Raw genomic sequence first — 23,353 nt, forward strand, 5'->3', positions numbered from 1 at the left:
CTGTGTTCGAATCCCAAGCACTTCAAAGCTGGGTGTTAAGAAAGCATGGCGATAGATCTCTTCCATGTTAAACTGTAAATACCCTCGGGATATGGTCGGCTTACCGTCACCTGAATCATCGACATTCTAGAAAGACCGAGCAAAAATGACCTTTATCGCATAAAGTTTCTAGCTCAGCCAGTTGCTTTGTTTGGTACAGGCTCAGTGATTACATATTTATAGACGGTAACTTAAAAATAAAGGTCGTTAAAGTTCATCTACGTTTGATATCAAATTGACAGTACGCATAAGATTTTTATACATAATTACATCCATCACAGTACATATAAACTATATGTGGTTTCCAAGGTAAGATGAATTTTCTTCAAATTGGAAGGAAATGTAAACACGTGACCCGTTTGGTTTTCACACACAAATTTTTAATGCGGGGCAAAGAATCTTAAGAGCTCTGGTCATAGTGAAAAATCAGTTTCAGAAATTGAAGATAAAACCTTATGTTTTCGCTTCTTTGACATGTTTAAGAACAAACTGCTTTTGAAAAAATGAATTTAAGTAATTACATCATAAGTAATTATGGAATAAGTGTGACATGGACCTTAATAAAACGTCATAACGACGCTAATCATATACTTTTCACAAAAAAAGCCTAATCTCCTTGGGGAAATCATTTTATTGTTTCAAACTTTTTTTAAGTTAATGACAAATAATATCTTTATTCAGATTTTTCGGAAAAATTTTAGCTGTTTTCGTATGGAAATTTAGTGGAGAAAATTGCCAAAAATGAGGTTTTTTGGAGATTTTAAAGGAAAGATACTTCCACAAAAATTTTCCGAAATTGTATTTATACTAAATAGATACATCACCTGAACCAAAAAGAATTCCAAAATGTTTGATTTTTACCGAGATTAAGGCTTTGAAAGGTGAAATACTCTTATTCGAAAAACTCTTCGTTTTCTTCTTCATTAAATTTTTTCATTTCAATTTTTCGATTTTTAGATTCTTAAAAGGTAGGTTTAACAGGACATAAAAAAAGTTATACATTAATCTTTTTAAAATACAGAAATCGCCATTTAAGTTGGTGTAAAATCGAAAAATTGGGTATGTCCATAGCCCTTAAGTCAAAAAACCCGTTTTTTAGCCGTTTTATGGCCCAATTATTTGCCCAACGAAATTTTTTTCGAAAATCGGGCTCCGTCACATTCGACGGTTTATAGTTACACATCTTTGTGCAAAAAATCAGAAAAAACTAATGAGCCAATCTCGAGAAAAGTTGGTAACGAACGGACGGACGGACGAACAGAGGTTAATTCATAGGACCTCCACCGGGGTAGGTTCAAAAAGTAGGTTCAAAAACTTTGCAGTAAGGGTTTGTTTTATCTGATATTCCGATGGCGGATTGGCGGCCGCCCACGCTAAAGCTCTAAAGGGAGCGGGCCAATTTCCCATCGGAGAGGAATGATAGTCGGCCTTTGATGTGCCGCACCCTCAGTCGGGTTAAACAGTCCTTGCCCGTAAACCTAGAAATATTTCGGTTGGATCCGCCAATCCCCGAAAACAAGGGCTGGGTTACCAGACCTCCAGCTGCAAAATTCTTGACGCGGTCTCGCAAAATTCCGTAATGTAAACCTTCCAGATGTTGAAAATTTTCCCGACCTTCAGAGCTTTAGCGTGTCGGATGAAAATTTCACCATCTGGGTGCCAGATAAGGGTTTGTTTATTTGATTACCTTCAGCGCGGACAAAAATAGGATTATAATTTTCCACCAGGGACAAAATTTTAGCCAATTTTTCCAGTGTGAGGGGGGTCCCAACGGACCTGTGAGAAACAAGCATGGATAAATAAAGGTACCATTTTATTTTTTATGCTTTTAGGCCTTTGCCACTCTCGCAAAAAGTTTTTTACAAAGAATTTTGTATGGAAATACTTATACAAAAAAATTATGATAACATGATTTCAATCTATTTAAATATGAATTAGTAGAGTATATGAAGAATAAAATACGTTGTGGAATAATGCAGTATTTTATAAGAAAAAAATGAGGCTCAATCTATGAACAAAATAAGAACAATCTGAGACTCTGAAACTGAGAAATCTTTCAAGGTCACACAAGCCTTATAAGAAAACTAAGAACATCACAAGAAGATTTAAGCCTGAAAAAATTACGTAAAATATCTACAGAAAATATGTCTCTAACAAAGTCTCCATGAACCAAACAGCAAGGAACTTGGAGTTGGTTAGAGAGGTTTTAGAGTGACTACCTTAAGGGAACTTATTTTGGCGAATTTTGTCTAAATTCGCCAAAATTATATATTTTGCTCACTCGCCAAAAAAAAGTTCTCGCTAAAATTAAATTTTTTGGTATTTTAGCTAAATAACTTCTTGAGTTCACAAAAAAAGCTTCAAATAAGGCAAAATAGAACAGATTTACGCTGTCATTCGCAAAAATAAGTTCTCGCCAAAATTAAAAGTTTTCAGCATTTTTGCCGCTCGTCAAAATTAGTTCCCGCCAAAATAAGTTCCCTTAAGGTAATTAAGAGTCAAGGAATATTTTTTTTCGCCTCAAGAGAAATGCTGGAAAAAGTACGGACCGTCAAATCTTTTGGAACAGAGGTTCTTGAGTCCTCAATTATAGCTAAACTTGATAAAAATAAAATATATGCAAAGTAGATAAATGTTTGTAATTAATATACAAGTAGAAACTAAACTAAAGGAAGACAACCAAACATTTTAGGCAAACTAAGAAGGACAAGCAGATATTTAAGCACATTAAAATTATGAACAAAAAAAAAAAACGATTTTTAATAAGAATTAGGTATTAGGAGTCAAGCTAGGTCTACATTCTCGCAAGGGATCAGAAAAGCCATTCGAGTTGAAAAGAGGTTTTTTTTGAGTTCTCAATAAATTTGAAGAATAAAATTAAAATTAAGGTAATTCGAACTCCAAGGGACCAAGTCACGGAAAGACTTTCTACTTTCCAGCCGGAGGACCAATGTTTTAGTTTGAATTATAGAAAGATTCGAATGTCAGAGTTCACTGTATGTGCAAAGTAGATAAATGTTTTTAATTAATATACAAGTAACTCATGAAATAGTTGTACTTCGCGTGAAGAACGATGTGTCTACCAGCATTTTAGGGACCTCTTGAATTCGCAACAACAAAAAACCATTTTGAATCAAATTCGAAGTCGACAACGTTGTAAAATTGATTCTGAATCTCATATCATCTCTTTGTACACTTGGTAACATTAATTTATACATCTTACGCGGGCTATACACATTCACTGAGGGTACATCATGAAGAAATGCACCCTCATCCAGGAAATAAATGGAAATAGTTTTAGCGTAATGGTTAATAAGTAAATCTTGATGTTTTGTGTTTTTATACTCTGTAAACATAGTTTGTTTTTTCAGAATCACTATATTCCATTCGTCTTCAAAGATATCCAACATTTGTACTTTAATCACATAATAACCATTCTCTGTACGTATCTTCTTGTTTACTTCCATAAAATCCAACATTCCACGGTACCGTTCGGTGTACGTTGGTTGCAACAGCGCCGCTTGAATATTCGCTAATGCGAAATGTAGTTTCCCCGATAATTCTCGGTGTTCATTCAAGTAACTCGTTAGTCGTAATTTCTCTCTTAAATCGTCGTTAAAGACGACTGTTGAATTTGTCGCCGACTCGTTATTTTCGGTTTGCTTACGAATATTGTCGGTGAACACTTGCTCCATATCTAGGTCGGTATACTGTAAAACCTGACCGCGAAAGTGATCAGCCATTTCGTCGACTCGTTTTTTAATCCATAGATTAAAGGTACCAAGCCTGCCTTCCAAGAGGGCATACGACTTATCAAAACTGATCACTTTCTCGCGAATAGTGGCATTCAGCTCTACAATATCGTCATGAATTTTGCCTCCTAGAGCTTTCATGGAAATAAAGATTTTATCCATTGAGCTACGTAAGTTTCGACCGAGTTCATCGATTCGGTGTTGATCGGCCAACTCGGTTCGTAAACTTGCAATTTCATTTTTGGTCGCGTCCAATTCGTTTCGGAGCTGAGTTACCTGTTGTCTACTGTCCTCTTTTACGGCACGCAATTCTTTCATAACAAGCGCCAAGTGCATTTCCATGTATTCACGTTGGTGTTGTTCGTAATTGGTACGATTGACCTGAAGTTTTGAAATAAATGTTTAGCCGGTTTAAAAGCCATATGTTTTAAAGTCTCGTGTGAGATTAATTCCGTGCAAATCTCTTTACTTGCTGCCTTTACGTGCAATTTCAACTTGACGCTTTTCATATCTCTATCTAGAGCATTCCCAGCTGGCACACAACGTTGTTTTAACGTTCAAATAACGTTATTTGGACGTTATGAATGTCAAATGGACGTTGTTTTGACGTTGTGTGCCGGCTGGGTTAGTCCGTGCAAAATGTCTTTAATTGGTGCTGTCTTTACATGCAAATTTAACATGTTCTTATTGTCTTGTCTCGTGCATTGAGTCTGTGTGCAAAAATCAGCCTGGATCAATCTTTACATGCAATTTTTCTGTTCTATCTCTGTTATGTTTCTTATTTCAGATTTCTTTGTACACTGATAACAACCCTGTCTCGTAGTAGAACCTATCTTTTCTGTACTTTTGTTTCGTGCAATGAACTCTAGTGAAGTCTTCGTGTAAATATCGTCTGCAATCATGGTTTCATCCATGATTTTGAGTCCCCCCTTAAAACACAAATCACCCCTTATCAATTTATCCCCCCTTAAAGCTTAAAGATTGTTTTGAGGTGCCCCTTAAGTTTTACTCCCCCCTTAAATTTGCAAGACTCTTATGTATACATGCCCTTAATAGACCTTTTTTCAAAGAGGACGTCCTGTTGAATAATTATGTAGTCCAGCCATAAAAACAATGATAGAGCCATGCATAATTACTGTATCATGCATATTGTAATAATTATACATGGTTTTATCATTGTTTTTCTGCTGGACTACATAATTATTTAACAGGGTGGCCTATGAAAAAAGGTCTATTTTTGAGGTGTAGAGACAAGCGAGAAATTAGTCCATAAACACATTGCAGGGATTGCATTCAAAAATAGAACCCCAAAAAGTGAGGTTTTCAATAACAACCACTTTTTAGCCCACAGCGTTGACATTCTTGTGGCTGCTGTGTAGTACAAAATTACATAAAATAAGAAAATTGATGAGATTTCCAAAAATGAGGCCCTCTTTGAAGTAGAGTGATTCAGTCTTGAAATATAAGATGGCAAAGTGAGGGCAGGTTTTGTGGCTGTATGTCACTGTGTCTCACTCAACGGGTTGGCTTACATGTGCTGTCCTGCTTTAAAACTTCAATATTTTTTAACCGTTTTTCTTGAAATTGGTAGTTTTAAAGGTCTGATAAAGATACTTATGGTTTTAATTTGTGGCTGCGGTTTTCAATGGGCTTAAAATGTGGCTTCAATCATACTTCAATCACTAATTTATCAATTTACACATTCCAGGTTGGGTTTTGTTTTTAAAACATGAATATTTGCAAAGCAAAGCAAACACAATAATCTGACACAATACAGTGTTATTTTAAGAAAGAGTGTACATTTTGTGGCTGCCACTATACCATTTTTTGTAACTATAACCCTCTGAGCTGTTACATATAAGTATTAGTTGGCATATTTAGGGTTGGCTTATGTGCTGTCCTGCTTTAAGACTTCAATATTTCTTTTAACCGTTTTTCTTGAAATTGGTAGTTTATTAAGGTTTTAAGATACTTATGGGTTTAATTTGTGACTGCAGAGTTTTCAATGGGCTTAAAATGTGGCTTCAATCAAAGCATATATGAAAAAAAATTTCAGCTTTGAGCCGCAATTCTAGCCCAATGACCCAATAATTTTGGTTCCATTTTTTATATTTTGTGGATAAACCCTTTTGCTACGAGTTTCATCTGAAAAAAATGATTTTTACTCATTGGACAAATTTGTGGCTGCTGTTTTATCAACATAGTGGGTTTCTTGATTTGTGCCGCAATTTTGGCCCATTTTACAAAAAAAAAAATTTTCAACCTACTTCAACCTACTTTAGAACCAATATTCTGAAGTTTTTGTTTTTCAAAAGAGATATTCAAATTTCTTTTTTTTTTGCTGTTTTTGAAAACCTCACACAATTTTTGAATGCCATCCGGGAGAAAACCCTAGTTCTGGGTTCCGCTTTTTATTCTTTGTTTATTGGTTGGTGGTGCATCAGCATCAGCTCAATCTTTTGAGGAAGCTCTTCTACTGATATTTCTTTCTTTTGTGAAAAAGTTTTTTATCGGCGATCCAAAAAATATCTGCAATCTGATTGGTTAAAAAGAGTACAAATCTTGTATTTTACATGTAAAAATATAAATTGACGAAAAGGTGTTGTTGCATTGTAGCGGTAGAAGCAATCTAACGTCACTTTGCACTACAAAAGTGCCCTGCGCTTTGTTCCAACACAAAAGTGCATTTTTTGGGTCACCGATAAACCAGTTATCAGACATTTGCTCGTACAATATGGAAATATTTCACTCGTTCCGGATTTTCCGCATATTTTCCTCGCCTAAAGGCTCGGAAAATATTGGACGGAAAAATCTCAGAAAATATTTCTCATATTGTTCTCGCAACTGTCCGATAACTATTACTTATCATTATATACTTTTCTAAATCAGCAAATTTAAAATATTAGTAGGGTATGATAAACTGCAATAAACAATATACCTGGTATAAAAATCCCTACAATACACTTTTCTAAAATCGTTTTCTCCTTTAACTGGAAACTATTCCATATAGAAGCAGAACAGAAAAATTGAATGTCTTTTAAAAATGTAAGCATTCGAATCACTGAAATGTGATTGGTGGAGCCTTAGATGTAGTGTAGGATGATGACACACCAAGGAAACGAAAATATTTTCGAATGTAACATTCAAATAGAAATAGAAAATTCCATAGCTGAAATGTGATTGGAGCATTAGATGCTTTACAAGATCGGGACACAGCAGGAACAAAATTATTTTAGAATGAGGTAAAAATGAAAAAAGTGACGAAGAAATATCAGCCGTTAGAACAGAAAGGAACAAGATTACTCCCCCCTCAAGTAGCAAGGGCTTCCATTTGACCCTTGAGACCAAGTCCCCCCTTATTTCTCAGTTTTTAACAGTTTTGCCCTTTGTGTTTTTCTCTAAATTTTAAATCACCCCTTATTTTAAGGGGGGGGGCTGAAACCATGGCAATTCCATAATTAAAGTTATAATATTTGAGAAAAACGGGAGTTCCCTGAGCCAAAAGTGCTCTGATTTGCTTCTGGAATGTCGAGTTTCAACATTGGACTTTAGACTTAGGACGATCTTATTATCTCAGGATCAAAATAAAGCTCAAACATTTTACAAGAAGGCTGAGAATATAATCTGCAAGTAACTAAACCCCCCTCAGAATCGAAATATTCAACAAAATATTCAATGGAATAAAATGGAAATGCCATTCTCACCCGAACTTTAAATTAAGAGATAATATTATTGCTTTGTATAAACTATAATAATGCTATTCAGTTTATCCTACTACTAAGGTCAGAATCACTGATGGACTCCTCAACTGATTGCTAAGCAAAGAAAATTAGTTTCAATCAGCAATTCTGACATTCCTATTATTCCTATCTCTAAAGAAGGGTGACGAAATTAGAAGAGGGATGTCGACATCAGACCAACTTACGGAAGTGTGTAGCGGCCCCTGGGAGTAAAATAAGCAATTCTTTGCAATGGCAATCAAAGCTTTCTCGAATATTTCTGAATAAAGTTCTTTTGAGAAAATGATGATATTCGAAATGTTCTCTATGTAAACACCCCGGTTAATAGCAGTAGTAGTGGCAAATTTAAGCTAGAAAAAATCAACTTAAGTTTGCCAATACCGGCAAAAAACCTGCTGATTTTCCGTAGAAAACGTTACGTAATTAATATCATGAATGGTGTGCCCAGTGTGTGTGGGTGCTAAGTTCGCGAGATGAGGGGTATATCTGAGCCAAAGTTTGAAAAATAGACCCTTTAAGAGACTGAATTTTGAAAATTTTGCCACTTTTCTTACGTTTTTACAGCCAAAATTTTGAAATTTTAGTCGAAATTAAGAAAATTTATGACCCTGAGGATGTCGATTTAAAAGACTTTCGAGGGTGTAAAAGGGACCCTTTGTGGCTTGAGCGTACCTCACACTAATTTTGGTTGTGCGCTGTTTTAACAATATGTAAATCAAATGAAGAGTCCACTTACAGGGTATCGGCAGCCAGCTTCGGCGAACGGACATTCGATTGGTCGATAAACACATTCTTTGGTCACGTGATGGTTAGCCTGATGGTGTGAAATAGAAATTCAATGTTAATAAATCCTAACAAGAAACGAATTTCATCTTACTCAGAAAATACCTTTCAGACAGTTTTTGAAATAGTTAAACTAGTGTATTCCAGAAAAAGCTGTGCATCATCTGCTAAGATGGTCATATCTTTTGTGTTGTTACATTCTCCTTTCGGCTTTTTTACTGAAAATACGTGGAACTTCAGGCATTGTCAACCGGTTTATTTTATGAAGCTGTTTGTACGAGTTTTGACGCAACACAACTGGCTTTAACTTTTCACAAGACAACAGGTTTACATTGCACAGAGTTGCCTCTGTAGATCATATTTCATCGCAGAGGTCTCCGTACGGGAATTTTTTCATCAAGCAAACAATGCGCACAGAGTGTACTATGAAGCAATAAACGTGAGATACACTCTGGTGATACAATCAACGGTCATCGGTCAGCGCAACGACCTCGCAAGATGGATCTTTAATTGATCTCGGGCAATATTTGTCAGTACAACCCTCATCAACTCAATCAAACCCCTCTTGAGAGAGGTTAATACATTAGAATACAGCATCAATGTTAGTGTTAAATCCCTCTGGAATTCAGAATTAATACATTATTCACATACGATTTCACAAAATTCAAGCCACTCGCTTAGACGAGGACGTACATATCAACCGTTAAAGGCGCGGTTGGCTTTTAAGGGGTCTGGTAACGAAATTTACATGAAAATGAAGTCACAATTATGTTTTATGAGAATGTTAATGCAAATACATTTCGAAACTCAAACCCAGTCTGTAAAGGTTGACAGCGTATTACACGAAGAGAAAGTTTATGTTACTTTTGGGGGGGACAAAGTTATCATAATAGAGTATGATCTAATATTACAATGTAAGATAAAAATACAAGCTTTTTATAAGAACCAGCCAAATTTAGGTTAAGTTCATTTGTTCTCGATTTCTTTTTTTTCAAGCTGAAATGCTCTTAAGATGTTTAATATTATGCACTTGATTTCTTTACATGGTCTTCAATCAGTGATTTCTTAGCTTTTGAAGTCTGAGGCTTAGGCTGTTCTTAATGTGTTCTTATAGCTTTTGATCAAAATTTCAGCATTGCCTTCATATAAAACTCTTCCCATAAAAAAGTGGACACCTAAGCTACAAAGATCAGACGAATCGAAATATGGAGACGAAACAAGATGAAACAAGCAAATTCTAAAATTTGCTGAAAGTGTAGGGTGTGAGGAAATAAACATTCCTTGACAAGAGTAGGTTTCTCGAATTTCCCGTATCTCAAATTTACCATTTTTTGTAAGAAACTTTTGATATTCGCAAAAATATTTCTCAACAATGAAATGAAATTAAAATGATAAATAATTGTTGAAAAGATTTATAACAAAATGATTTCAGTATTTGTATTCTTGGTAAAAGAAAACTCACAAAAAATATTATTTTAAAGCATTGAAAAATTAACTGTAGCCTCCTTGATAGAGAACTTTTAATTATCTCCGTACTAAATAAAGCAACATTTATACATTAGAAAACCTTGTACTATTATTTCCTAATTTTTTCTTTAAAAAAATCTTCAGAGTAAATTTTTTGATCGGTCGAATCATGCTAGACGGAGGGGAATCACAAAATAAGAGTATAAAAAAAGGTCTCAGCAATCAAATCGTATCAAACAGTGAATTTACCTATTCATTTGTGTCATAAGAGGATCGACATTTGACCTGGTTCAACCCTGGTAAAATTGTATCCAATCACAGATTTATAAAGCCCAAAGGGCTAGATGTCGTGCTTTAAGGGGGCTTTAAGCCATCGTGGGCAAAAAAAGTGAACATTGGGAAAAATATTGTTGCTATTGTTTTTGAAAACCCGCGATGCTTCTGATTGATCAAGCGCTGAAATTCTATTGTAATGCCACGTGGCCTAAGTAGGATTCCTACCTAACCACGGTACACTTTTCAGCAAAAGTACGACATCTAGCCCTTTGGGCTTTATAAATCTATGTCCCCAATACCTTTTTATAGTAGAGAATAAGCAAGGTGAATTTTGAATCAAAATGGAACATCCGTTCAAACGCTCAGAAACAACAGACATCGCGATCAAAATTCAAGATGAAACATTTTATCTCCATCAACAAATCTTATCTTTTTATTCAACAAAATTTCGTGATATTTTACATGAGGACAAACAACAAAATCACCATGGAGATGGACAGATTCAAGAGATTTCATTGGTTGTTGATGAGAAGGCAGAAGTTGAAGACTGGATGACCTTCTTTTTGTTGTTTTATCCAGAACATTTTCATTTGATAGACATCGATGTTATAGGTATGGGAACTTAAATAACAACTGAAACCCAGAAAGGAATACTTCGGTTGGGACAATTTTACCCCAAAACTTGTACTTATAACAGACTAGCCAATATTTGAGGCTAAAACTTATACAATACGTCTCCGATCTATCTTGTCCAAACCCTTCTCCATATATTATGCAAATTGTATATCGGACGGAGGATCGAGACAAAAATACCATTAGATGCTAGAAATTTCCAACATGTTTCGGCCAGGGCCGTTTTCAAGGTATATTTCTAGCTAAAAAAATTTCAGTTTTTTTAAACAAAAAAAAATTTTTTGACGTCAAATAAACGCTTTTTTGTGACGTATATTTATGAGCCGTCTGTAAGTGATCTGGAAAAAATGGACGTGTGTATTATGCAAATTGGAAATTAAATAGAAGGATTCGAATAATAGATGTTCGAATTGGCGAGAGTCCAATATAGTGTTAAATTAAGAATAAGCATTGGAAAATTGTAGATTCACGATTTGGGTCATATAAGAATCAACCATTTCTATCGTTTAAAGTGAATTCGAAAATTAAATCGTCAAAATTCTAATAATATAATTACACAAAGAATAAATAGACCTTCTGTTTGGTTGGACAAGTTTTAAAAAACTTTCAATTTTTTAGATTCCTTTTGGCTAGCGTACTCTGGGGGTCCAAAGATATGGTGTTCGTCCACCAGTATAGGATTCCCATATTTCTTTCATATCCATTAGACACAAAAAATTAACTATTTGTTTTAGTTGGATAACTTCTAGAAATATAAGACGTTCTACATCCCTTTTTTAATTCATGATATGCAACACTAGAGAATCTTCCAAGAATTTCTAAAAAGTTCAACCCAATACGTCAATTTTTCTATCGTTTAAGTGACGTATTGGGTTGAACTTTTTGAAAATTCTCAGAAGACTCTCCAGTGTTGCATATCATGAATAGCATATCTTTGGGGTCAATGTAGATGAAGTTTCCCATAATCTTTTTTATCCATTAGACGAAGAAAGAATTGACCGTTTGATTACACTTGGCCAGAAATACGATGCAGAATGGATTTCGCGGACTCTCGACTCTTACTTCACTCAAAAACAAGATGGCGGATTCGTAAACAAAGAAGATGAGGAAGAGGCTATAGATTATGAGAATTGCGAAAGAAACATCAAAGGTAATAGCGAGTATCTCACTAGCCTGTACTTAGCCTGTACCAATCTCTTCTTCGCTGACTGAAAAGATAACGCGAAGTTCGGTTTGTTACGGTTAGGCAAAGTTCCGTGTCTCAAAAATTTTGACGCAAATCTCCAAATGTCTCTGTGCTGGAGCGTAGCTTTTTTTAGCATTTAGCATTTCAAAGCAAAAAGATTTAGCAAAAAATCGAATTAGCGTCAAAACTTGAAAGGCTTCTATCTTCAAGAATCATCAAAGTGGAGCTCACAAAGAAACGGAGTTGATAATCCCGGTTTTTGGTGAGGTAATTGCTAGTTTCTTCCGTTTCTTGCTGAGTCAACCATTTTCTGATTAAAGAAGCCTTTTTAGTGTTCTGACACAAATCCGATTTATCCCGAAAACCCCACATTTTTGAAATTTTGAAATTCTTTGAAATTTTTCATTTTTAAGGCATGCTGATTGGTTTCAAGTATAAATTCCACGAGTTGACATTAAAATTGATCAATTTCAATTATTGTCCAATCAATGAGCTCCAACGATTGGAAGGGTTTGACGATCTTCACGATGATTTCAAAATCAAATTAGCCATGTGTCGAGTGACACAAGCAGTCGATACAAACCATGTCAAAACCACTTTGGAAATCTTTAACACTATGTTTCGGCAGACAGAGGAAGGAATAAAGCAGACAAAGGTAACCCATGTATATAGACCACGTTCACACGTAACGGTTCCGTTCCACTCTGAAGCAAAATTAAGCCATTATATTGGTTAAATTCAAGTTTTACGACACTTCTAACCAATAGATGATAGAGTCGATATTTCAGGTTGGTGAAAAAAAATATAACAAAAGGAGCTCTTCCAGAAAAAATATGAAGGGGGGGGGGGAGATATAACAATTTAACAATTCACCCCCCCCCCCTAAACATTGCAACTTTTGACCCCCAGACAACAGGTTTAACCCCATGATATTCAAAATTACCCAGGGACAGCAGGTTTAACTCCCGTACAAGCATCAGTTGACCCCCTGGACAATTAAAATTACTCACAGACAGCAACTTAAACCCCTTGAAAAAGCATCAGTTGACCTCCCTTGGACAAGAGCAAATTTTGTAGATTTTTCACTACACCCCCTTCGCCAACAATATATCCTCCAATCCCCCAATGAAGTGCCCAAGTTCAATAAACTATTTATCATTTCTTTCAGGATATAGAGAGCAGACCGTTAGATGAACAACTTTTCAACGACAGACAAGATTCTGATATGGAGATTCCAACCAAAGAAGGGAAGACATTTTCGGTCCATTCTAAAGTACTAGGCTTCTACTCTGAGGTAGGCAACTTATTTTATTTACAATAATTTCACGACAAAAGAAGTCGCCAGAGCCAAAAATTAAGAAAGACACGTGCACGTGGACTGAAAAGATAAAGGGTAAAGAGTTCGCGGATGAGGGGTATGTGTGGATTTTAGCTGAAAAGGTGACCCTTAGAGAGACTTTTTTGAAAAATGTTCTTCCATTTTTGAAAAAAGTCTTACCCTTAAAGGCGAAAATAAATAAAATGTTGTGTTTCCGGAATGCGGATGAAGGAAAAAAGCTCCTATGCGGCCGGCCGGAAAAAACATTATTTTTTGCTATTTTTGATAACTTAAGATCATTGAAATAGAACTTTAAAGATATCCTTTATGTGCAAACGGTATGAAGTAAATCTGAATACTAATGTATCAACTACTAACGAACAAAATTGATTTACAAGCGGGAATATCAAACCAAAAGACGTTTGATAGCTTGAATGGTCAACTTGATTTTCTTTATGATGAACCCATAGTCTGCGGCCGCGTCAGAAAAATTTTTTGTTTCACCCGGCCGGTTTCCGGAAACACTACATTTTTTTTATTTTCGCCTTATACATTTTTTTCTCTCGAAAACAAAAAAAAATCCTAAAAATCGTGAATTTTCCAACCCTCAGAGAAACTACCTTGAAATTTTCTGATTTTTCCGATCCTTAGAGAGACTTTGAAAGGTGGAAAAACCCTTACCGTCCGCGCATACCCAAAACCCATTTTTGCCTAAGTACCCCCCTCCCGGCCAATTCGAAACAACCTCAATTTTATTCATAATCAGAAGCAAATGTTAATAGTATGGAAATGTTTAGGAATTTTTTTGCACGTAGAAAAACATAGACTAAGGAATTTTCTTCATAGAAATCACGAAAGAAATTCAAAATATGACAAAAACATTGTCAGCTTCAGTACACAAGTTGAGGCCAGCCAGTCTTATAATTTTCTCATCGCATTTTCTTTTAGATTTTGAGAACAGAATGGCAACAGGACCTTTCTTCAAGCATGGGTTTAGGTGATTCGAAATCACCACTGTTTAGTGGTTCTTATGACAAAGCGACGGTTAAAATGTTTTTACATCTTATCTATGCAAGTCATCCTGCTGAACTAACAGGTAAGCCTACAGCTTATTTCTGATTTAACGGATTTAGAAATTTCACAATTTTCGCGACTCACTTTCGCTACATGGTTGGTTGGGTTAGAATGTGGGTGGGGGGTGGTTTGGTAATTTTTTTTCGCGTCTTTTTTTTGCATGGACCAAAAGATTTTTTGTGTGAGTCTAATATTTTTGCGTGGGTCCAAAGTTTGATAATTTAGTTTATCCTTTATACTCTATTCTATACATTTCAAGGATATCAACATAATTACAGTCACCAGCGCCAAAAGATTTACCCATGCTCAAAATTTGACCACGCAAAAACACTTTAAATTTACCCACTTACTCACATGTACCCACTCCACCACGCACCCACTCAGCCCGATTCGTCCATCAATTTAGCAGACTAAATTTTCGCTAATGAAAATTCCCACAAATGGCCTGACTTATGAAACTTTAACAAACATTAACAAAGAAAAAGACACTTTTTACCTTTGAAAATTTTCATGACTTTCCCAGCTGGCACACAACGTTGTTTCGACATTTTTCTAACGTTCACAACGTCCATATAACGTGTAAACAAAAAAACGTTGAAACAACGTTGTGTGCCAGCTGGGATTGCACCACCCCCTTCTCACAGATCGAGTAGGTTTTTGTTAGACACTGGTGTTAAAAACAACAAAACTCGATTGGGATTGATATAGCTGGGTATTTGAATTCCATGGTTTTCAAGTCAGAAAATTATTACTGAACTTTAATAGATATTCGAAGAGACGATACCACTGAAATCTTTGATCGGAGATTTTTGAAAGTGGAACCCTAATGGTAGCACTACTCAATGAGGGTGAAAACTTTTTAAATGGAAAATTTCTTTGAATTATAAATTGACCCACATCGAGTAGTGCTATCATTAGGGTATCATTTTTCGAAAAACTGCGATCAAAGAAGCTGGATATAGCTCAGGCCATGATATATAAAGGTCAGTAAAACTTACCCGCAATGATCGCGAAAATGAGAAATGTGTCCAAATGTTTACCAATTTCTTGTAGTACTTGAAGTAAGGTATACGTTTCATATGAAACAGATTTCGAACAGTTCTAATCCTCATTGACACACTGCGAGAACCAATAGTCACAATGAATTCAATTTAATTTTAGGGAGCACAGATTTCGAGCAGCTCCTATCTTTATTGACACACTACGAGATTAAATGGCCAATCAAACGAGCAGAAGAGTACCTCATCCAATCAAATCATTTCAACAAAAAAGATAAAAGCACGATGTGGGGAATAGATAAAGCCGAAAATCAGATTCAAGGGCTCCTTTTGGCAGACCAGTATGGACTCGAACGACTCCAGTTAAACATTATTAAAAATATTGAGAAAGCAAGTTCACTTGCTGACTATAAAAGTTTTCAAAAGCTTACAGCCAGGTCAACTTATCTTGTTTTAAGACGATGCATTCAAGAAAGACCGAAGAAAATAGAAGATGGATCATTTTCTAATGAAGGAAAAGCTATTGTTAAATTTTTGGATAAATTCTATAGATAAACTGATGTTTAGACAATAGGTAATGTGCTTATCCTACATAAATGTTGGCATTGTATTTATCTTTTTGAGGAAAAGAATCACAACAAATTTCATTTTTGATAAACTCAATTTTTTTTTGTAAGCATAACGTTTATAAGCATACTTAGGCTCAAACTCGGTAAAAAAATGAGCATAATTTAAAGCTTTTAAAGCTGTTTTAGCTCTTAGACCAAAGATTTTCACATGCGGCGCCAAATTACAAAAAAATTGTTATTTTTTGAGCCGAATCAATTAAAAACTTAAAAATTCGAAATTTCTATGAACCCAATGAAAATCAACAAAACGAAGTATAAGCATATAAATAAGCATAAATTAAGGCTGAAAATGAGATTTTGCTAAGCATACAGAGCTACGACCCGATTTTCTAGTATGCTTATAAAAAAGAGTGTGGTCAAACCATACTGTATGTAATATAGAATAGTCAAAAACTTATTTTAAGTTTCGACTTCATTTTTTGACCATTGCACTGACATCAAATGTACTTATAGGAAAGTGTATTAATTAACCTGTATTTGAAACCTTTGAATAAGCTATATCCACCATCTCGATCTGAATTCTTAGAAAAGTTGGCTACTAGATGCAGGTAAATTCAAATACAATGGTGTTTTCTGTTAAAAAGTATGATGATTTACATCAAACATATGAGCAGTGGGATCAATAGGGTACCACTTTTCAGAAAACTCAGTTCAAAAGGCTGCAATTGATTTGGATTGATAATCTCCAGGGATTACAGAAGTTAGTGATTTAAGACATGTGCTGGTCTTGCACGATTGGGCAACACTATTTTTACGCTAAAGCATTCTAAATGAGTGGTTTGTATTCAGATGAGATGGAGTTTTTATAAGATAAGTTAATTGTCATTTGAAGTAATAAAAATGACGCATTCTTTTGAAAAAGACAAAAGTTTTTATCGACCAACCTAATCAAATGAGAGCTTGTAAAAACTCCATCTCGTCCCTTTGTATTATGTGATCTTAGAAAGAAAACGTTCTATTGTTAAATAGAATTGAATGAAAAAGCGCTCACTGTTATGTTTTGTTGATTTGTTTTAAAAATTGCAATTATTCCATAGCGATTGAGACCTCACTTTTTATACCGTCAATCTAGATTTAACAATAATTCCCTTACTGTCTCACGTGTCATTTTTTCCAAACAAGGATTATTTGGGCACTGAACAATGGCTTTCACACATTCCACTTCATGACTCTAAAAATAAGAACAAAATATTATATACTTTGTTTTTTATGGTTGAGGTTGAGTTGAATAAATTAGGGAAAAGAGGTAATCCTTAACGCCATCCTTTTAGTCCTTACATCGATATTAGCAAAGCAAATTTTTATACGACAATATGTACATAAAGGTCAAGCGATAAACTCTCTAATTCAACATTGCGTTATCCGATATGCTTCATTATTCAATATTATTGAAAGCCACCGTACACAAGAAACTCTCATAAACGATAGTCTACTATTCCTTTTTTTTGATGAAAATTCAATTTCCATTGAAAATCGAATTTGAGAATGTCAACCTGTATATTCTATCAGCATTATAGTACTTACATCGATATTAGCAAAGCAAATTTCTATATGACAATCAGTACATAAAGTCATGCGATACCCACAAATACGTGAATGTTCATCCACATCTTTCTTCAGAACTATTTCTTCACACCCAACATTAGTGCAAGGTATGATAATGTAAACACATGATTTATTCAAATGATCCTAAACAAAAAGAAATTGATAAATACATGTAATATTAACATTTCATACCCTTTAAGAAAGTCTGCAACCACAGTCAGAGGCAAACAGAAGGCTCCTTTTACGATAGCAGGTAGGAGAGGGTATCATTCTTTCTCCCAGGATTGTTCCACTTACCCTGATCCTTCTTTTATTAATTGCTAAGCATCAACCATAATGGAGATTATATTTCATACCCTTTAACATTTTAACTGTTCGTGTTGGCCTATTTTAGTAAAGTGAAAATTTATCAAAAGTTTGACTTTCAAGCCCCCCCCTCGAGACCTTACTTAGTTTGACAGGATATATCATTTTCCTCATCACATAACCCACAATTTGGAAGTAAAGCAAACTTTTGGGTTTATAAAGATTGACTTTGAATAAAGAAATTATTGCATTTGACCTACTTGTACATTGGAGATGACATTAATCCATTGACATCCATGTGGGTTCTGAGGGCATTTGACTCGAATAGATGACGTTATGATCCTGTCAATGGTTTGATTGGGTTTTACCTTTTTAAGTAAAAGAAATGAATACAGTACTGTACTTTTAACAGTATTTTTACAGTATTTTTTAAAGCTGGGTGTCCACTGGAAAAGTTAGTTTGTTGCAAATTTGTTTGTCGCAAATAATAAATCCAGACGCCTGGGTCCGGTTGTTCAAAGGTGGATATTCGGCTGATTAGCTTAATTTTGGATTAAATCTTAATTAACATTAGCACAGAATCTTCGGTTGTTCGAAAAAAATTAGGCTTAAATCTGGATTAAATTCTGATTAAATAGGCCAAATTTTAATCTTGCTCTGACCCAGGATTAGCAAAGATTGAAGTGTATTGAAGTGATGAATTCGAACGAAAAAAGCTTTTCGAATGTTTTGGAAACGTTTAAAATTTTACGTCAGGATTAAGATCTTTGAAAACACAGGTCCAAAAGGTCCACGATTAGTTAATCTAACATTCGAACAACGGAAGTTAATCGCCAGGATTAACTAATCGAAGTCTAATCGCGATTAGCGATAATTGGGACTTAATCTAATTGACTTTTGAACAACCGGGCCCTGGATTTATTAATCTATTGTTCTTTTTTGTGACAAAAGAAAAAATAATAAGCGATATAGAATGAGGACGTTTGCACTTTTTATTTCTTATTTCTTTTTGCCATATTGAAAATAAAATAAAAGATCTTTAATTCCAGACATGTGTCTGGATTTATCATTTGAGGCAAATAAATTTGTGACAAACTTATTTTTTCAAGTGGACACCCAGGTTACCTTGGAACAGAGAGAAACGGTTAAGAAAAGCACCAAAAAAAACACTCTTCTACTTTTTAAATTTGGAGATTAATCCAATATGCAAACCTCATCAATTTAGAAAAATAAAATTGAAAACTAGAAAAATAGGAAGTTTTTACACTGTAAATAGACAATAATGTATTGTAGATTTAAAAAAAGAATATCTTACATTCTTACGATCAATATTTTCCTTGCAACTTGGACATTCAAATGCTTGACCCCTAGAATTGTATAATGAGAATTGAAATTATAAGTGACGAGTTTAAGTCAAGGCGTTCATATTCGTCCCCCCCCCCCTTTCTTAAGGGGGATGACATCTTCACAAAAAATTGAAGAATTGTATTTCACCTTCATAAAATTATATAATACTTTAAAAGTTCTTTGTTAAAATGGTAAGCTCTTTGAAAAGTTTACATACCAACATTTTGAGTTCGTTTTTTTTGAGAAGTTCTCAGATAAGGTCACAACTAGCTTTTAAATAACAACTTACGATTCATTGACACGTTTTTCCCAGCTATCAAGACATAGCATACATAAACTGTGACCACAACCAAGCTCAACAGCATTACGTATCAAAAGAAAGCAAACAAAACAATTCAGTTCTTTAATTTCTTCGTCCACAAGGTCATAATCGTAACCTCCTTTGAAGTTAGAAGCACTAGAAATGACAAAATGATGATCAAAATATGGATTTTGTTTTATGAGAAATAAAGGAAAGAGAGCTCAGGAGAGCTTTACATTATCAGACTACAAAATTAGTAGAAGATAACCAACACTGGACTAACTTCCAGTGCTTGTTTCAAATTATTCCATGTTTTAAAACCATTTAAGGAATTGGTAAGATCTTTGGCATAATTGTAGTTGAGTCCCGACACAGGATTGTAATTCAATCCCAAGGAAATTTTTAAGAAATTTCGTTAAGAAAGAAGAAAAATGGCAGTACTGAACTGCAAGTATATATATAGTATTTGGCGGGACTAAACTGCAAGTATATATATAGTAATTTGCGGGACTGAACTGCAAGTATACATATAGTAACTGAACAATAATTTTCCTTTTGTTAGTTTAGTCACTTTAAAAGAAGGATTGGCAGCTTGAACTTTGAAAATAGGGAAGAATGGGGCTAATTATAAATAATACGCACTAATTATAAGGCTTTTAGGTATTTTTCTGGGCTTTCAGACACCCTATGAAAAATAGCTTAACCAACCTGAAAGAATCTTGAGCCTCCCAAAAGGAAAAGAAAGTCACTAAGTCAGATTTAAGGTTTTTCTCTCAGGATATTATTAGGGAGGGGACTTAGAAAAGAACAATTAGTGGCATATGTAAAAAAGCTTTGTAAAGTAATTAATTTGTAATATGTAAAATTTGCCCTGATCTAAAGGGTGCCCTACGAAAACCTGTTTTAAGGCCTTTTCTGAATCTCGGACGCTGGTCTACATATTCTTTGAGAGCTTTCAGTATAGACTTAACTCTTCATACAAAAATTACGGGAAATGCATATTTGGACTTTGTACCCTATGCTGCACGCAAGCACTAAGCTAAAGTCCCACAAAAGTGGGACAAAAATCAATTTTTTGAAGTTTGCAAAAAAACGCCACATACAATTTTTCAAATTCAGTATGTGAAAAGAGCAGTAAAAAATATTGTCAACTTTCTAACTTGGGACGATTGGTCGAAACATGGGACTGGTTGATATCTGGCCTGTATTTTCACTTACTGTTAAATCTCTTTGACAACAAATTTGTTTTGATAACTCCACCAAGTTCATCAATCGTACTTTCTGTCATAACATGTCACAATAACTTTCACTGATAGCGCGCCCTTTTTAATTTTTTGTTTTCATAATGACTGGACGCCGATTGGAGAATTAGAGAACGTCCGCCGCCTAACCGCCTATCGCCCGACGGGATTAACAAATAACGAATGTGTAACATGCCGCGCAAGTGACGTCAAACGTTTAAACGCTCCATCGTTTGCCATTAATTTGGTCTTCTTCGTTCCAGACATTTATGTGTGTTCCACTACAGATTTTTTTCATATTTCAATTTAAAAGCCTACTCGGTGCGAAAGAGAAATCGTGTATTTTTTTAAAACGCCGTTCATTGACTCAAATCAAATGACTTTGGAGGTTCGGTGAAATGGTGGCCGAATGGCCGTCCCATGTTTTGTCAGATAGTCCCAAGTTAGAGCAGTTGACGGTACAACTTTTGCATCTTTCCTTTTTTTGCAAAAGTTCTAGGAATGAAAATAAAGGAATAGTGATAATTGAATACTATTTCAATGATGATCCGCGGCACTATTGTAAAGCTAGAATCACTTCGCGTCTTCGCTTGAAAAGACAGATGATTGGCAGATTAAAGTTTTCAGCTCGCGGGCGTTCTGCAAGCGTTCTCGGCTCAATTCTTGAACCACGTTAAAAATGGTAGACTTAGCTGTGACAGATCATTTCGATAGAAGTTTGTTGGAATGTTTACAAGACTCTTGACAGAAAAATCCTTTGTTTTATTGTCCAGGCGTAGTTAATCGATATAATTGATAATCTTGAGTAATCGATAAATAATCGATAAGTAATCGATGGATTAGATATCGATTAACCGATAGAATCGATAGGTAATCGATACTCAAGATTTTTTCAAAGCTCAATTATTTATCGATCAATTTTGTCATCGATTGTTTATCGATTATACTTCGATTAAATTAAGTATCAATTAAAAATCGATCGGCTATCGATCACAGCTTTTGATCGATTACATATCGATCAAAAATTGATTTGATCAATCATCGATCAAATAGTTAATCGATCAACTATCGATTTGTGATTGATTATTTATCAGATTTTAGGGAGTGGTACTTTAATTGGATTAACTTTCGCCTTCGCGAGATTAAATTTCTCAAATTTTCGCCATTTTCGCAAAATTAAAAGCAACATTTTTCGCTGATCTTGATTGGGATGTACTTTTGAATTGAATCCAATCCCCTGGTAGCATAGGGCCTAGAAAAGCTACTACACTCATTTCTTTTATAAGCATGGTTTGCCTTTTTTGAGGAGCATTATTAATTCGAAAGCGGGCGTTTATTCAAAGTAATACGATCGGTATGAGATTTGGCAAATTCCAGAAATTTTCTTTACTTCATTAAATACCTTATCTTGGCCCTTTTCACGCCGGACTTTATTAGCGTTAATTTTGGGCTTGTTGGTGGAATAAGGCACGGCGTAAAAAGGGCTGGTAATGTAGTCAATAGTCGGTCACGATTGATATATAATCGATAACGATACGTGATCGAAGATAAGTAAATAATTGATAAGTAATCAATGCATGAACGATAAGTAATTGATGATTGTTAACAATCGATACATGATTGATAAGTAATCGATAGGTTGTATGTAGTCGATATGTGATTGATAAGTAATCGATAGGTTGTATGTAGTCGATATGTGATCGATAAGTAATCGATAGCTTGGAAATAATCGATAGCTGATCGATACTCAAGATTTTTTGAAGGTCTGATTACCTATCTATTCTATCGGTTAATCGATATCTAATCCATCGATTACTTATCGATTATTTATCGATTACTCAAGATTATCAATTATATCGATTAACTACGCCTGGTATTGTCAATGTACAATGATGACAGTGCCGTTATTAATTTTGTTAGATCTGACATATTGATGTTTGTAAGTGCACTTTATAGTTTTGATTCCCATTGAAGAATCATATTCTGGACTGGTTTTCATGTATGTTATTAGTCATTAGTTGCTGTTTTATATATATAGTATGAAAATAAAATGTTTTCTCCTGTCAGATCTACATTCTACATCTATTATATATATAGTGAAGATATGTAATATCTGTCATTTTAGAAAAAGAAAAGTATTGATATATAAATAACTCAAACTGATAAAAACGAAAAAAAGTTAAGAATATTTTTGTTAATTGTGTGTATTTACGATTTTTTTGGTATTTTTTATTTTTTAATCAATTCCGAAACAGAGGGTAATTTAGCAAAAAGTTATATATATTAGAGCTATAGTCCTGTACTGTAGTCTGGCTTTAGCAGTTTAAACGAGCAGACTAGGCGCTGACTACTGGCTGTAAAAAGATGACATTTTACCCTTGAGTGTTTGGTATATTCAGCTCATTTCTCTCCTCTTCTAAAACAGCATTTTTGTTATTACTTTCCTCTTCCTGTTGGCTGTCAGCCATCGTCAGCCATTATCGACCGCGGAGCGGTGTATTCAGAGACGTTTTGTATGGTGAAAAATCTCGCATATTTGCGCGCGGTAATCCGTTCTCTAAAGTCACGGAAAGCTGACGAAATCAACAATCTCGTTTCTCTATCTTTGAAGTCTCTGAATAACACTCGCTCGGAAAAAGTAATTATCTTCCTTAGATTTCTGTATGTGCAAAGTATTACGGAGATAAAACAGTTTTAAAGGAAAAAGTACAATATACT

The 23,353-nt window shown here is 34.7% G+C and overlaps 3 protein-coding genes across 3 annotated transcripts in view; 1 reads left to right on the plus strand and 2 right to left on the minus strand.

Annotated features, from left to right (window-relative positions):
• The window catches only part of LOC136809494 (prolyl 3-hydroxylase OGFOD1-like), a 629,446-nt gene that overhangs the window by 396,335 nt on the left and 209,758 nt on the right, over window positions 1-23,353 (minus strand). The gene's annotated exons all lie outside the window — the stretch shown is intronic.
• Window positions 1,840-23,251, minus strand: LOC136809493 (TNF receptor-associated factor 3-like). Its single transcript, XM_067066032.1, has 8 exons — window positions 23,012-23,251; window positions 19,383-19,550; window positions 19,062-19,113; window positions 18,007-18,114; window positions 17,420-17,584; window positions 16,989-17,066; window positions 8,268-8,345; window positions 1,840-4,172 (listed from the first exon to the last, which is right to left on the minus strand). The coding sequence occupies exons 1-8, from the start codon at window positions 23,101-23,103 to the stop codon at window positions 3,081-3,083; spliced, it is 1,833 nt and encodes a 610-aa protein (XP_066922133.1). The 5' UTR covers window positions 23,104-23,251; the 3' UTR covers window positions 1,840-3,080.
• LOC136809480 (uncharacterized) lies at window positions 10,355-15,913 on the plus strand. The gene is made up of 6 exons (XM_067066018.1): window positions 10,355-10,669; window positions 11,673-11,840; window positions 12,290-12,531; window positions 13,045-13,170; window positions 14,143-14,290; window positions 15,430-15,913. Exons 1-6 carry the CDS (start codon window positions 10,399-10,401, stop codon window positions 15,819-15,821), a joined length of 1,347 nt encoding a protein of 448 aa, XP_066922119.1. The 5' UTR covers window positions 10,355-10,398; the 3' UTR covers window positions 15,822-15,913.

The sequence above is a fragment of the Clytia hemisphaerica genome, unplaced genomic scaffold, assembly GCF_902728285.1.
Source record: "Clytia hemisphaerica strain Z4C2 unplaced genomic scaffold, Clytia hemisphaerica genome assembly, whole genome shotgun sequence".
Classification (NCBI taxonomy): Eukaryota; Metazoa; Cnidaria; class Hydrozoa; order Leptothecata; family Clytiidae; genus Clytia; species Clytia hemisphaerica.